This window comes from Helicoverpa zea, chromosome 9 (genome assembly GCF_022581195.2).
Source record: "Helicoverpa zea isolate HzStark_Cry1AcR chromosome 9, ilHelZeax1.1, whole genome shotgun sequence".
Lineage (NCBI taxonomy): Eukaryota > Metazoa > Arthropoda > Insecta > Lepidoptera > Noctuidae > Helicoverpa > Helicoverpa zea.
This window is the reverse complement of record NC_061460.1, coordinates 10017501-10031201: the sequence shown is the minus strand read 5'-3', so window position 1 is coordinate 10031201 and position 13701 is coordinate 10017501. Positions and strand designations below refer to the sequence as shown.

Here is a 13701-nt window from a genome sequence, read left to right as displayed (position 1 = left end):
TCGTAAGTCAAGATTTATTGATGATCAAGATTGTATTCGCTAGAGCTCGATGCAAACAATCGACAATGAAAAAATCTAAAGATGTTAATCAATTGTTTGTTTGGTTAAAGGTGCTAGTTGCAGCTGTTCTCCAAGTTTCTTAACAGTTCCATGTTGACCTTGTAACTTCAAGTAGTAAGAAATCAACACCTAGTTTTGAAGTTCTAGTGTCGATTCTATGCTCACTGATAAAAAAATTGTTTTGTTAGTTTGAAATTTACTACTTGACCTCAATTCTACCCACTAACTACCATCATAAAGATAACTAACTAAAATGCTAAGTAACAGAATTTTGATTGAATATCTCAACCGACAGCAAAAAATACAAGGTAAACAAATCCATTAAATATTTAACATATGGTCGGAGGAGTTTTTGTTAATTTATTCCTTACCTGTATGCTTGTGCGCTTCACTTCAATATAAAGCCAGTTATCCGTCGAAAATGCTATAGCCATTAGTGCAGCAGCCACGATTGCTGTAATGGTCGCTATGGACAAAGTTACCGCTGAGCAAGGCATTTTTACAACCTTCAAGAGACAGTTATAGATAGAAGAGGGTTAAAGGGATAATATCACTATCACAACACTTTGTATCCTAAAAGTTCACCTATACAGCATTTTCGTAAACACTTAACGGATCGGAGAACACGACAGCACACACACAATTTAATAAAAACTCATATGAATGCGGTCATCGCCTGCAGCGTACCGAGTTCGCGCGCGAGACTTCTTTGCCTACTTCACTTCGCCTTGCCTTGCCGCTCTCTTGCGGATGTGAAACTTTCGAAAGCGAACTAACACCGCCAAGTGGCGGGAATGCAAATTAAAAAAACTGGTTTTGGGATGCCAACGTTAAAAAATATTATATTCTTGGTAAATTTTTATTAAAGCTAAGGTTAGTGAATTAAATATTTTGATATTCGTAATGAAAACCATAAATTCGTTATAACAGTAACGTTTTAATTAAAGTGAATAAACTAAAAAAAAAAAAAAACAATATTATGTAAATAGATTTTTCTGGTAAAACGGAACGTTTACTGTCATCAGCTGTGTGACTGTCATGTCTGACATTTAAATAATTCGTTCAGAGGCTCAATTTTAATATTTTTTGTTTTAAATGATAAACTAACAACGCTAGAATCTAAATACATGCCGCGACAATGTCTGAATCTCCTGATTTAACTAAATATGATGAAGTGTTAACATCAATCTTAGTAAACGAAAAATCTATATTAGGCTTTCTCTCAGCAGTTTTCGGCTTTTTAGCCCGAAGGTGAGTTGTATTTGTATTTTTTAACTTTTATCTTTGAAATACATTGTCCTCTTATGTACAACCGAGATTACATACAGTACACCCAGTATTATCATACATAATCATGCTAAAATTTGTCTCTAATATATTCCAGGACTGATTTCTACTATGTACCAAAAGGTCCCTATGAAAACATGGGCTTTCCGCCAGGAGTGGCTGAGGAACTCGTGATTAAAGTCCTCAGAACATGTGACCCAAAGACATGGAAACCACCAAATGGCCAGAAAGCTTTAGACCTTAACAATGAAATCATGTGTTCGACTGTAGCTCAAGAGGTGGAGGTTGTAGCTGAAAATGATGGAACGGAAGACGAGGAAGCCGCTACAGGTCCTGTAGAACCTACAACTTCTTCTGAACCTGCCCCTAAAATAGAAGAAACTAAAAAGCAAGAATCCGCACCAAAATTAGAAGAAATTAAAAAGCCTTCTCAAGAACAAGTACCGCCAAAATCGGAGTCATCAGGTGCTGTGACAAGCACTTCCAAAGCATTCCCTGAAGACTACAAACCTCCTGAGATACCAATACAAAAGAACAGTGATACTTACAATGGGGCTGAGCGGGAAAAATACTTGTGGGCACAGAATATTATGGAACTAGGTAACAAAGAACTGTCATTTTATATTAGAAACATTTTATATAAAACAAAGCATTTTTGTGAAATATGACTTTCTATGTAATTAATAAAATTTTCTGTTTAGTTAGTCTACTTGAAAGAATACTTACAAAATCACCTGCCAGAGTAATTGTTAATGTTTAAAATTCTTTTTATTCTTTACCTATAATGTGTCTGTATTTTTGTTGTGTGTTTGTGTATTTGTAAATATTATTATTTTTTTTAATATAAAAATATTGACCCACTGAAATTGGAAAGATGATTGTTTGCTTATTAAAATTGTATACAATAAAGTGCTTACCCAAATATATTTGAATTATTTCAGATGTCACTGTAAAGCTCCCTCCAGACATAAAGTCATCGAAAGACGTGAAAGTGACGATAAACTCCAGTGATATTTGTGTGGCCAGTCGAAAGGGAGACGTCATTATAAAGGACACATTGCCGTACAAGATCAAGACTTCGGACAGTTTCTGGAGCATCAGTGAAGGAAAACTGTTGATGCATTTAGGTAATAATAGCCTACGTATTGGTTAACAATATATGGTATAGTTGTGGCCAAACTTTATGGTGGAATACTGCGGGAGCTGTTGAATAGAAATCATAATAATGGTTAGCAGGTGGAGAGGGAGCATCATAGGTTTAGGCTACATATATCTTAAATCTACTATAACATTTAAAGGAATTAACACAAAAGATTGAAAAAACTTTGCCATACAATTTAAATGTTTATTAATAAATACTTTGCATTTACAGAAAAAGTTCAAGAAAGATGGTGGAATAAGCTGCTCAGCAGTGAAGAATCTATTGACCTGGATAAAATAGACTGTTCTAGACCTCTTGATGATTTACCAGAAGACCATGTTGCTAAGGTAAACCAATCACTTTTCACACTAACATGTATTTATAGGTGAAAATTCCTTAGTTCACACAAAAGCTACTGAACAGATAAAATTATAAAAAAATCACTCCTCTATACCAAAATAGCATGTTCAGTGTTTCTAGGATCAGAAGGTGTCAGAAACCTGAGAATCTGATAACTCAAGTTATCATTTATTTGACAGTGTCATTTCATTATTTGTATAGATAGTTCAACTCAGATTTGCGCGCGGCCCTATGTGTGCGTCGGCTTGTAAATATACAACTTTCATTTGTATGACAGTGACGTCGTTCGAGCATGACATGTTCTTATCGCTTTTGTTATGGGTACAGTCGTTTACGAAAATGTCTAGTTCTTCACGGAGAAAACGTTTAAGGAGTCAGGTAGCGTTTCAAAAAATGAAACAACATTCAAAGCTTTTTATTATTACATTTTACAGTTTTTCATTATTTTCTCATACGTTTTTTCAAATTGACATTGACAGTATCTAAGAAATAAATGAGGTGAAATATCTAAGATGAATTAAACTCCTTACATATTTAGACAATAAATAAAAGTGTGGACTAAGAATGTAAAAAAACGTATAATCTAGTATAATAATGTAAACAAAATGTGTGCGGAATTTTAAAAAATTATATTGCTTCGCATAATGTCGACCAAAATAAGACGGAAATAATGAAACTCATAAATGAACGTTTAAGTCAAATTGATGAAGGGATGTGGTATAATACTTGTCGACATGTACAAAAGAAAAAAGAAGAATACTATAGACATTTTGACATGGAGTCAGAATTTATAATTCACCTTGGAGAGTAGCGAATCCGAAAATTCATCATTTGATTTTTCAAGTAGCGATTCAGAATCATTATAAATATATAAACATTAAATTACGTAATAACTGTTTTTCTTTAAACAGCCGTATACAACCCCTAAATAACTATTTGTACCCGACTGTACCTCTTGTCACGCACACAAAGTCACTGTATATAGAAGAAAGAAAGAAAGAAAGAAATCCATTACTCACTATCTTTCAAAATAATTAATTTCATCAACCTCATTTGTCTAGCCTTTGCCAACTAAGTTGGGGTCAGCTTTCAGTCTAAACGGTTGCAGATAAGTACCAGTTTTTACAAGGGCCCATCTGGGTAACCTAACAACCAGTGTTTCCAAGAGGTGTTAGGCTTTCTGGCTTTTTGAGAGGGGAACCTCTAATTTAACTAGAGTTTCGAAAGTCGAAGAAACTGGATTTGATGTAGAATGTCGCACATCCACGGATCGCCACGCGCTTAACTTTATGAGCGATCACCCTTGTGGCTATTACATAGCCACAAGGTCCTCCAAGTAAAGCCATCATTATGTCATTAATAATTCCTATGTTTCTGCCAATTTCAGGTTCGTGAAATGCAGTGGAATCAAGAAAGAAAAATGAAAGGATTGCCAACAAGTGATGAGATACGTAACATAGATATTCTGAAGAAAGCGTGGAATGCACCCGGATCTCCTTTCATGGGACAAGAGTTTGATCCAAGTGTGCTCAGCAGTTCGTCAAATACTTTGGGACCGTTTTCTGGATCACAGTAATATTTCATTAAATTTTATTTCTCATTTTATATGCTGATTTTATTTTTTATCTATGTAATGCAATGGTAGGCTTTGCTTCAGTGTAGGTTCGTAATTAGTTAGTAGATAAAACCTAAAGGTGTCTACACACCAAAGCCGCTGATGCCGGCGGCACAGCCCGGCGGCCCAACCCGCCGGCCGTATTTTGTACAATACATGCCGCCGGCTTTCATAGAGTATTTGACAATTACTAGAACACCACATGCCGCGGCTGTCGTGCCGCCGGGCTGTGCCGCCGGGTCAGCGGCTTTGGTGTGTAGACCCCTTAATGTTTCAGGATCGCTTACAGTGAAATGGCTTATTTTTATTCAGGAGCGAGAAGTGGTTTTCTCGGGACATTTTAAAACTCTGAACTCTCTCTGAATCATCTAGTAAAGATCAATAAAAAACACTGGGCCCATATCTTGATAGTGTACCTACCTATGTCCAGACAAGAGTCACTATTCTCTGTTGCGCAACGCATAACGACTCAATATTTGTGGTTATGGCAATATATATATCTGTGCAAGAAAATATAAGAAAAACATTAAGAAAACTGATTTCGTATAGTATCTACAGTAGGTATTTTTGACCGGTTCTATTAAGGAAAACTATAGGAATGTAGAATAAAAATTGAAGAAATTGAGTAAAACCAAAACTTGGAATTCAAAAACTTAAAATATAATTTTGGTGCCAATTTCGACTAGAATCCAGAAAGCACAAGTTTTCCAATCAAACGTTTTTCCTCGAGTAGTTTATGAGCCTCTCGTAAGTTGGCAGCATTAATGGGGCTCATGGTCTTCTTCAGGGTACATTTTAACTTCCCTTCCTCCATCCACTTAGATATCTCATTCATCAGTTCATGATGCCTGATCCTATCCACGGTATTATACTTAATCCTAGTCGCCATCATTTCTGATACCAAAGTTACACTTTTGTCTTTCAATGGTCTAATATCTACCGGTGCACTGCTATCAACAATCAAACATATTCTACCCTGAGGTTTGATAGCTTTCATCAGTGTATCCCAATACGGGGCAGGATCGTAGTTTACTAAGATAAAGTCCACACCTTCGCCGAAACCATTAGCTTCTAGTTGTGGTATTAAATCTTCAGCGTGGTTGAGAACTATGTCTGCTCCATATTCTTGAGTAAAAGCTTGTGTTTCAGGACGTGATGCAGTACCAATAACTTTTAGGCCCAAGTTTTTACCGACCTGTGTGGCTACCGATCCCACTCCGCCAGCGCTGTTGATGATCAGAAGAGATTTGCCTTTATCCTTCTCTGAGAGTAGCAAGCGATCATAAATAGATTCGAATGTAGTGAGCGAAGTCAGTGCCATAGCGGCAGCTTGTTCAAAAGTCCAGTTCTTAGGTTTCTTACCCACTAGAAACTGGTCAACGGCTATGTATTGTGCATTCGTACCACTTCTCCTCAAGTCGCCGGTGAAAAATACTTCTTCGCCGACATTGAATAAACTGACTTGCTCCCCTTTCGATACTATAATTCCCGCGCCGTCCCATCCCAAGATACGAGGAGTAGCTTCTATATTAGATTTAGGAGCGCGTTGTTTGGCATCAATAGGATTCACAGCAGTTGCTTTAACTTCAATTAGCACGTCCGATTCGTTAACACTTGGCAAATTCACTTCTACGTCCAGAAGACTTTCTTCATCTTCTATGGGCAAATATTTGTACAGTCCAACAGCTTTCATTGATTTTGGTAGACTAACCATTTTAGTCGCTGCATACACGTATTCGGAGAGTGAAGGAAAGAATATTACTGAAACGTAGAAATAAGAGGTTATACCGGTTGTTATCAGTGCACAATGACGACGCCAAAATGTTTATCTCTCTTTAGGTACCTAAAGTATGGAATCTTATCGGAATGCAAATGGCTCTTGAGTGAAGTGCTGGTTCACTCATACTTACATAATGTGTATTACATATTGAATAACCTTCCTGTGGATATAATTTAACCTAGAAAAGTGTCCTTGATTTGCGTTTGATTTTACCTAATAATAATGTTATGTTATTTTATCAATCTTATTACATGGTAGAATATTTGTTCCACATAGATAAGTGATAGATAGATGAATTGCAAAAATGCAACGATAAAAGCGCAAGCAATATTAATCCATCGTACATTATAGGATAAGTTAAGTGATAAATGCAATATTTTTTAATTTTTGCTATACTTTACCTAGAATGGTGTTAAATATCTAAAAACAATACTGAGTGTTACGAAATAATTGATGTTATTTCGAAAAATACATTACTATTTTTAGTTACGAAGAACAGTCTATCGTAAATATATCAAGTTTGTCGTAAGAATGGGGTTCATTATAAAGGTCAGACGACAGACGGTCAATTAAAATTCACCTGTGTCTATTTTGTCTGTCAGACAGACAGAATGTCAGTAACAAAGTAAACAATGACCATGATTTATGCCATGGTTTTCCATTTAACTAAGTGGTAAATATACTTAACAACCAATAATAAAATAATAACGGTTGGATTAAGAGATTTTTTTTTGAGATCTGAAACTTAATACCTAGTTAAAATCCTGATAACACTAGTTTTCCAATCATTTTTTTGCTTTCTATTAATTTGTGAGCTTCTTTTAAGTTGGCAGCGTTGATTGGTCCCATCGTATTCGTCAGGGTGCATTTCAGCTTTCCCTCTTCCATCCACTTCGACACATTCTTAAATATTTCATACTGCCTTACTTTATCTTCAGTATCATACTTCACTCTCGTGAACATCATTTCTGATACCAACGTCAGACTTTTGTCTTTCAGTGTTCTAATGTCTACTGGTGCACTGCTGTCAACAATCAAACAAATTCTACCCTGAGGTTTGATAACTTTCATCAGTGTATCCCAATATGGCACAGGATCGTAGTTAACTAAGATGAAGTCGACTCCAGCACCCAAGCCATTAGCTTCTAGCTGTGGTACCAGATCTTGAGTATGGTTAAGAACAACGTCTGCCCCAAATTCACGTGTAAATGCTTGTGTCTCGGGTCTCGACGCAGTTCCAATCACTTTCAGTCCCAAGTTCTTACCGACCTGCGTCGCAACTGATCCCACTCCCCCGGCGCTGTTGATGATCAGAAGAGACTTGCCTTTATCCTTCTCTGAGAGCTGCAAACGATCTAAAATTGATTCGAAAGCAGTAAGTGATGTGAGTGGCATAGCAGCAGCTTGTTCAAATGTCCAGTTCTTAGGTTTTCTTCCCACTATATATTGATCAACAGCCATGTATTGGGCGTTGGATCCATTTCTCCTCACGTCACCGGTGAAAAAGACTTCGTCACCAACGTTGAATAAATTAGCGTTTTCTCCCTTCGAGACCACCACTCCCGCGCCGTCCCATCCCAAAATACGAGGTGATGCTTCAATATCTGGTTTCGGAGAACGTATTTTAGTGTCAATAGGATTGACTGCCGTAGCCTTGACTTCAACTAGCACATCGGATTTCTGAACACTCGGTAAAGCCACTTCCACGTCCACTAGACTGTTGACATCGGTTATCGGCAAATATTTATAGAGCCCGACAGCGCGCATTGTTTTTGGTAAACGAAACATTTTGTCTTGCGAAGCGTGTGTAGTGCTTGCAACCAGAATAATAACTGAGATGTAAGTGATAACGTTCATGGGTTTACTACTTTTATATCTATTTAAAGCCGCTGATTGAGCAAAATTATAACGTTGATAATGTGTGTGTGTAGAGTCCGACTGTTATTTCATAACAATTATCAGAACGTCGTCACAGTGTTATGGGTTCACGATACCGGCGCGTACGCTCGCAACACGCGTAAACATACACACTCAAACGCCACATGACTATACATTTTTGCATTAATCAGTAAGGCGTAGCCTACACGGATCGCTGTGTGCCCGGCATTCCGCCTAAACAGTACAGGCTAACCAGACTAAAGATATCGTAAAAAACTGTGGCGCAATCGGCAAAACTATTAATAACTCAAGCTGCTTTTCTCATTCGATGGGGACCTAATGCTCGCACCTTTATCTCATTTAATTATGCGATGTTGTCATGACTATGAATTTAGAAAACAACATTTTAATCACATTATTTTTGTCATAATGATTAATTAGGTAAGATTAAGTAATCCGTGATGATTATCTCGCCTTTTCTGTTACCTATTTGTTAATTTAATTTATCGTTCTTATTTATGGTACCTTAAAATCCCAAGTACTTGGAAAGTCTCATAAAAGTCAGAAATTACGAGAAAATTGACCATATTCAGTCTTGTTTTGAGTTTACTCGTAATGTGGTGTGTGCTCAGCTTTATCTGCTGTAACTCGCTGCCATATTTGACAATGACCTTTGCTGGAATGAGTCGATCAAGCGCCAGTGTCCTCATGTGGGATAGTGGTTCCGTACGTAATACCAGTATCTACATAACATCTCATCATTCAAGTACATCTACCTTACAGAGAAAACGTATCGATAGCTACATGTTGAATCTAAATATAATTTAACTACTGCAACTGTCTCATTAAGACTAATCTTGAGAAGCCTTATTTTGGTGTCTGATCTTAGCCGAAAGATTTTTTATTTGATTACGGAACTCCAAAAAAGTTCTTATCTATTTTATATATGCCAGGTTAGGCAGATACGGCGTAGAGCATTATTAACACAAGTGATAACATTTACCAAATTATTATCAGGGTTACATTGCACTTTTGCTTAAACAAATACCTACCTAGTAAAATTATTAACTAAAATATCGTCCTTGAGACAGGTTTATTAAGAAAATAAACATCGTGACTCGACCGGTTTTTTTCTGACTTAAAGCTGACAGCTAGGCTATCCACAGCTACTATAAAACCTTCTTGCTTGATTATTAATCCTGTGTTTACGAAATAGGTTTACTTCTCACGTAGGAACCACTGCACTACAAAAATATTCTTCATTCTTCCCTAAAAATACAGTAAGTAGGTTGGTAAAATCTTAATCTTTAAAAAGTTAAAGTTGAAATTAGAGACTAGAGAAAATAATTAGTCAAAATAAGAAACAACGTGTGAATTGAGATTTATTTATTTTATTTATCTTTAATATCCTAAGGTACATAATACTAAAATCCTGACAAGACAAGCTTTCCAAATATTTTTTTATCTTCGATCAATTTGTGAGCCTCTCGTAAATTTGCAGCGTTGATTGGACTCAAAGTTTTGGTCATATTGCATTTCAGCTTTCCTTCTTCCATCCACTTGGATACATTTTTGAAAATATCATACTGTCTGCTTCTATCTTCAGTGTTGTAATTAACTCTTGTGAACATCCTTTCGTACACCAGTGTCAAGCTCTTATCTTTCAATGCTGATATATCTACCGAAGCACTGCTTTCCACTAACATACAAATTTTCCCCTGTGGCTTTACAGCTTTGATTATACTGTCCCAGTATGGCGCAGGGTCATAATTCACCAAAATGAAGTCGACTCCGTCAACTAAACCATTAGCTTCTAGCTGTGGTATCAGATCTTGAGTGTGGTTAAGGACTATGTCTGCCCCATACTTGCGAGTAAAAGCTTCTGTCTCCGGGCGTGATGCAGTTCCAATCACTTTGAGCCCCAAATTCTTGCCAATTTGCGTCGCGACCGACCCCACTCCTCCAGCACTGTTGATGACCCAAAAAGTCTTGCCTTTATCCTTCTCTGAGAGTAACAAGCGATCAAATATAGCCTCGAATGTAGTAAGCGTAGTCACCGGCATAGCGGCGGCTTGTTCAAACGTCCAATTCTTTGGTTTTTGTCCTACTAGATATTGATTAACAGCTACATATTGTGCATTAGATCCACTTCTCATTATTTCCCCAGTGAAGAATACCTCATCACCGACATTGAATAAGTTTGCGTTATCCCCCTTAGACACTACGATTCCGGAGCCATCCCAGCCCAGAATTCGAGGCGTTGCTTCTTTATTTAACTTAACAGCTCGTTGTTTAGTGTCGAACGGATTCGCGGCTGTGGCCCTGACTTCAACTAGCACATCAGATTTCTGAACACTCGGTAAAGCCACTTCCACGTCCACTAGACTGTTGACATCGGTTATCGGTAAATATTTATAGAGCCCGACGGCGCGCATTGTTTTTGGTAAACGAAACATTGTGATGCCGTGCGACGCCTATGATATCAAAATAACAACTAAGATATTAGACGATAAAAACATTAGTTAGCAACTCACTACAAATTGCAGTATTGTAGGGAAGCATGCCTTATCTCGTTATCAATATGTCTGACTGTCATTTTATTTCACATTACTAGACTATTATCAACTTCACACATTCACACGCTTCCATTGAGGTTAACCTATAATGTGTTTGTGTATGTAAGTATAATCCGCCGAAATTCAGATGCTCCTATCGGATGACGCAAGCGCACTGAACTGTTATACAAAAAACTCGTAGGTATGTTACCCGCGAGATTCAATTGAATTTAAAACTGGCTGATTTACATAAAATTAACATTTGATAATAGCGATGAGTGTCCGTGACTACTCAGTGGGTACTTTGTATTAGGCAGCGACGTTATTCCTTTTATCTAATAGTAGGTGCCTGAAAAAATAGTGTTTGGTAAAAAAAACAAAAACTCAACGGATGCTTGTACATTTATTTCTAATAAGATATGGCTTCATCAATACATTACGTTTTGTTACATACATTTATTAACATTTACACAGTATAATACAAGCAGATCATTATATATCACAGAGTACGCGTAACAATTCACAATATGCGAAAATAAACCTTTAAAATATTTTTGTAGCCTCATAATCGTAATACAATTTATTCATATTGTATAAGAATATTTAAACTATTTGAAGTAAATACGCATTAATCGATATCTAAGAAAGTATGGCTAGTTCAAATATTTTTGGTGATATTTTTCTATTGGTAACATTACAAGACTGCTTGAGTGACCATATTACCTCTTTTGCTATCCTTTTTATTGTACAGTAGTGCATAGGTATGTGATATAAAAGTGTCTAGGTATAGTCTATCTAACAAAGTGATTGGGATATTGATACTCATAATATCTAAAATATTTTCGGTCATTGATGAAGGGGACCCCATTATCGATTAATTGGAGGATAGGTAGATCTGAACAGACGGTAGCTCAGACACAAAGGACAATGGGCACTTTGTATGGGATTTGGTACCCGCTCCAACAGTAACGTATGATATATCATTAGAAAGGTATTTACGTGAACAATAATAAAAACTATGGGGCTTGCCTCAATTAGCTGTCCGATCCGAGTAACGATAAAAATTAAATCGACATGGAAACAAGTATGTCATCCATATATGCAAATTCATTAAGAGGCATATGTCGTCAGTATAATAATTTTAAACTCAGTTAATAGACATCTTAAATTGTTTGAGATACACTCTATTATAATCTAAAGGTTGTAATAGTCTATGGAGTCATACTACGGAAACACAATCGTCATCTGATTTGACAAAAGTTCAAAACATTTCTGAAAACACAACTAATCATTTTAGTTACATACTATCTTTAAACATACTGGCTTCCATGTACCTACACATTATATGAAATAAAAAAAAACCTGTTATTAAAACACGATAATCATTAAACATTAATTGATTGTAAATACTGAAAGACTTTCATCAAATACATAAGCTATATTCTGCGTGAACTGCAAAGGTTTGCACACAGACTTTTTTTAAAGCAGTGGGCAGGCAAACATTCTAAGAAGGCCAAATTCTTGTTTTTTTGTTACTTTACCAGTTTTTATTCAATACAGTTGGATTTAAGAACTACATCTACGTTGATGATTTATGAACATTATACATTCTATTAGACGATGTCACGCGAAATGGACAAGGAATTGGGACTAGTCGTCATAGTAAACATTTTTTGGCTTGCCAAGACCTACGCAATGGTACTAGAATCAACATTGTTGGACAGGGTACCAAAACGCCCATCGTCCTTTTTTCTTGAGATCATGACTGGTGATCATGACAGCCAATCTGTGTTATAGGTCCTGTGTTGTATATGTGTTTTATACAAACATGTAGCCACTACTTACACAATAACATTGACCATTCGACCATTAATATGGATACCTAAATCTTGCCATGTGGAAGGTCCAAAGTTCTATAGTACCTAGGTACAAAATGCATTTTTACTCAAGTGAGACCTTGCATGGAAAGTAATTCAGTAGGTTCTGTAGTAGGTACATTTTGGTTTTACTCGTATATTCAAGAGGGGCTATAATATTCACAGTTTTTCCATTCAGTGGTTCACACAAAAGTCCAATTCTCATATTGACACCTAACGACTAACAGTGATTGACATCTCGTATTACCAAACTCTAACTACACATGTTTGATTATAATTATGTACAAAATTACCTTAAAATCTAGAAGTCCGTATAAGAACGATCCTTTCAAATACATATTTAGATAGTTAGCCGGTTTCTGAGCAACTTTATTGGGCGTAAAAATTAATAAATAAACGTCTGATACTGGTGCTCAGAAACCGATCATGAATCTTCCAAAATAAACAACAGTTAGAGTAACTATTGCAAGTCGCTGTAATAAAAACCGTAAAGACAGAGATACTGTAATTCAAAACCTGATCTATCGGTACCTAATAAATAATAAAGTATTTAAGTTCCTACCTATCTACAAAGCAACTATAACATTAATACAAACTTATTAATACACTGGATGCATTTTTGTTGCATTTCAGATATCTACAACGAAAATGCCTACCTTCTTAAAATATATATTAAGTTAAACACTAAGATAGTCAGTTAATAAACTCTGTGTCATAGTATATTAGTCTATGTCTGTGTTAAACATATAAATATTGGAATATAATAAATAAATACATAACTTGAGGACCGACTTTTCAATAACAAGTTAACTTCTATCTGAGGATTGAGGAATAAATATTGAGGTTTGAAATATTTTCTATACAAAAGCTGTCAAAACATCAAACATATTCTTCAGATAGAGGTTACCTGGTGATTGAAAAATCGGTCCTAAGTAAAATAGACGACATACATTGCCATATCCAATTGAACTCCGTAAACGTAACTCCCCAATAATCGCGACATTCTGTACTTTAGATTATATATTTGCAACAACTTCATTCATCTAACAGGGATTTTATATAACACCAAGCATTTTAACCTATATTATTCCATGTAGATAATTGCCTAGATTTCATACAGCAAGTCTTAATCTAAAACAGTGGTTCTT

General features: G+C 36.1%; 5 protein-coding genes across 6 annotated transcripts in view; 1 reads left to right on the top strand and 4 right to left on the bottom strand.

Annotated features, from left to right (window-relative positions):
- LOC124632903 overlaps positions 1-818 on the bottom strand; it is a 41383-nt gene extending 40565 nt beyond the window's left edge. The window contains exon 1 of one of the 2 annotated variants that reach the window (XM_047167912.1): positions 432-818. In XM_047167912.1, coding sequence (XP_047023868.1) covers positions 432-557 — 126 coding nt within the window. In that variant the 5' untranslated portion in view covers positions 558-818. The remainder of the gene's footprint in view (positions 1-431) is intronic. The other variant, XM_047167911.1, reaches the window with a different exon arrangement.
- Positions 819-979: 161 nt separating this feature from the next.
- LOC124632902 (nudC domain-containing protein 3) lies at positions 980-4453 on the top strand. The gene is made up of 5 exons (XM_047167910.1): positions 980-1311; positions 1445-1947; positions 2289-2474; positions 2720-2835; positions 4236-4453. The coding sequence occupies exons 1-5, from the start codon at positions 1199-1201 to the stop codon at positions 4422-4424; spliced, it is 1107 nt and encodes a 368-aa protein (XP_047023866.1). The 5' UTR covers positions 980-1198; the 3' UTR covers positions 4425-4453.
- A 648-nt stretch (positions 4454-5101) lies between these two features.
- LOC124633281 (zinc-type alcohol dehydrogenase-like protein SERP1785) lies at positions 5102-7133 on the bottom strand. Its single transcript, XM_047168457.1, has 2 exons — positions 6996-7133; positions 5102-6224 (listed from the first exon to the last, which is right to left on the bottom strand). The coding sequence occupies exon 2, from the start codon at positions 6175-6177 to the stop codon at positions 5146-5148; it is 1032 nt and encodes a 343-aa protein (XP_047024413.1). The 5' UTR covers positions 6178-6224; positions 6996-7133; the 3' UTR covers positions 5102-5145.
- Positions 6955-8293, bottom strand: LOC124633280 (zinc-type alcohol dehydrogenase-like protein SERP1785). The gene has a single exon (XM_047168456.1). It carries the CDS (start codon positions 8098-8100, stop codon positions 7000-7002), a length of 1101 nt encoding a protein of 366 aa, XP_047024412.1. The 5' UTR covers positions 8101-8293; the 3' UTR covers positions 6955-6999.
- A 1199-nt stretch (positions 8294-9492) lies between these two features.
- Positions 9493-10822, bottom strand: LOC124633429 (zinc-type alcohol dehydrogenase-like protein SERP1785). The gene has a single exon (XM_047168645.1). It carries the CDS (start codon positions 10575-10577, stop codon positions 9546-9548), a length of 1032 nt encoding a protein of 343 aa, XP_047024601.1. The 5' UTR covers positions 10578-10822; the 3' UTR covers positions 9493-9545.
- Between the last annotated feature and the right edge of the window lie 2879 nt (positions 10823-13701).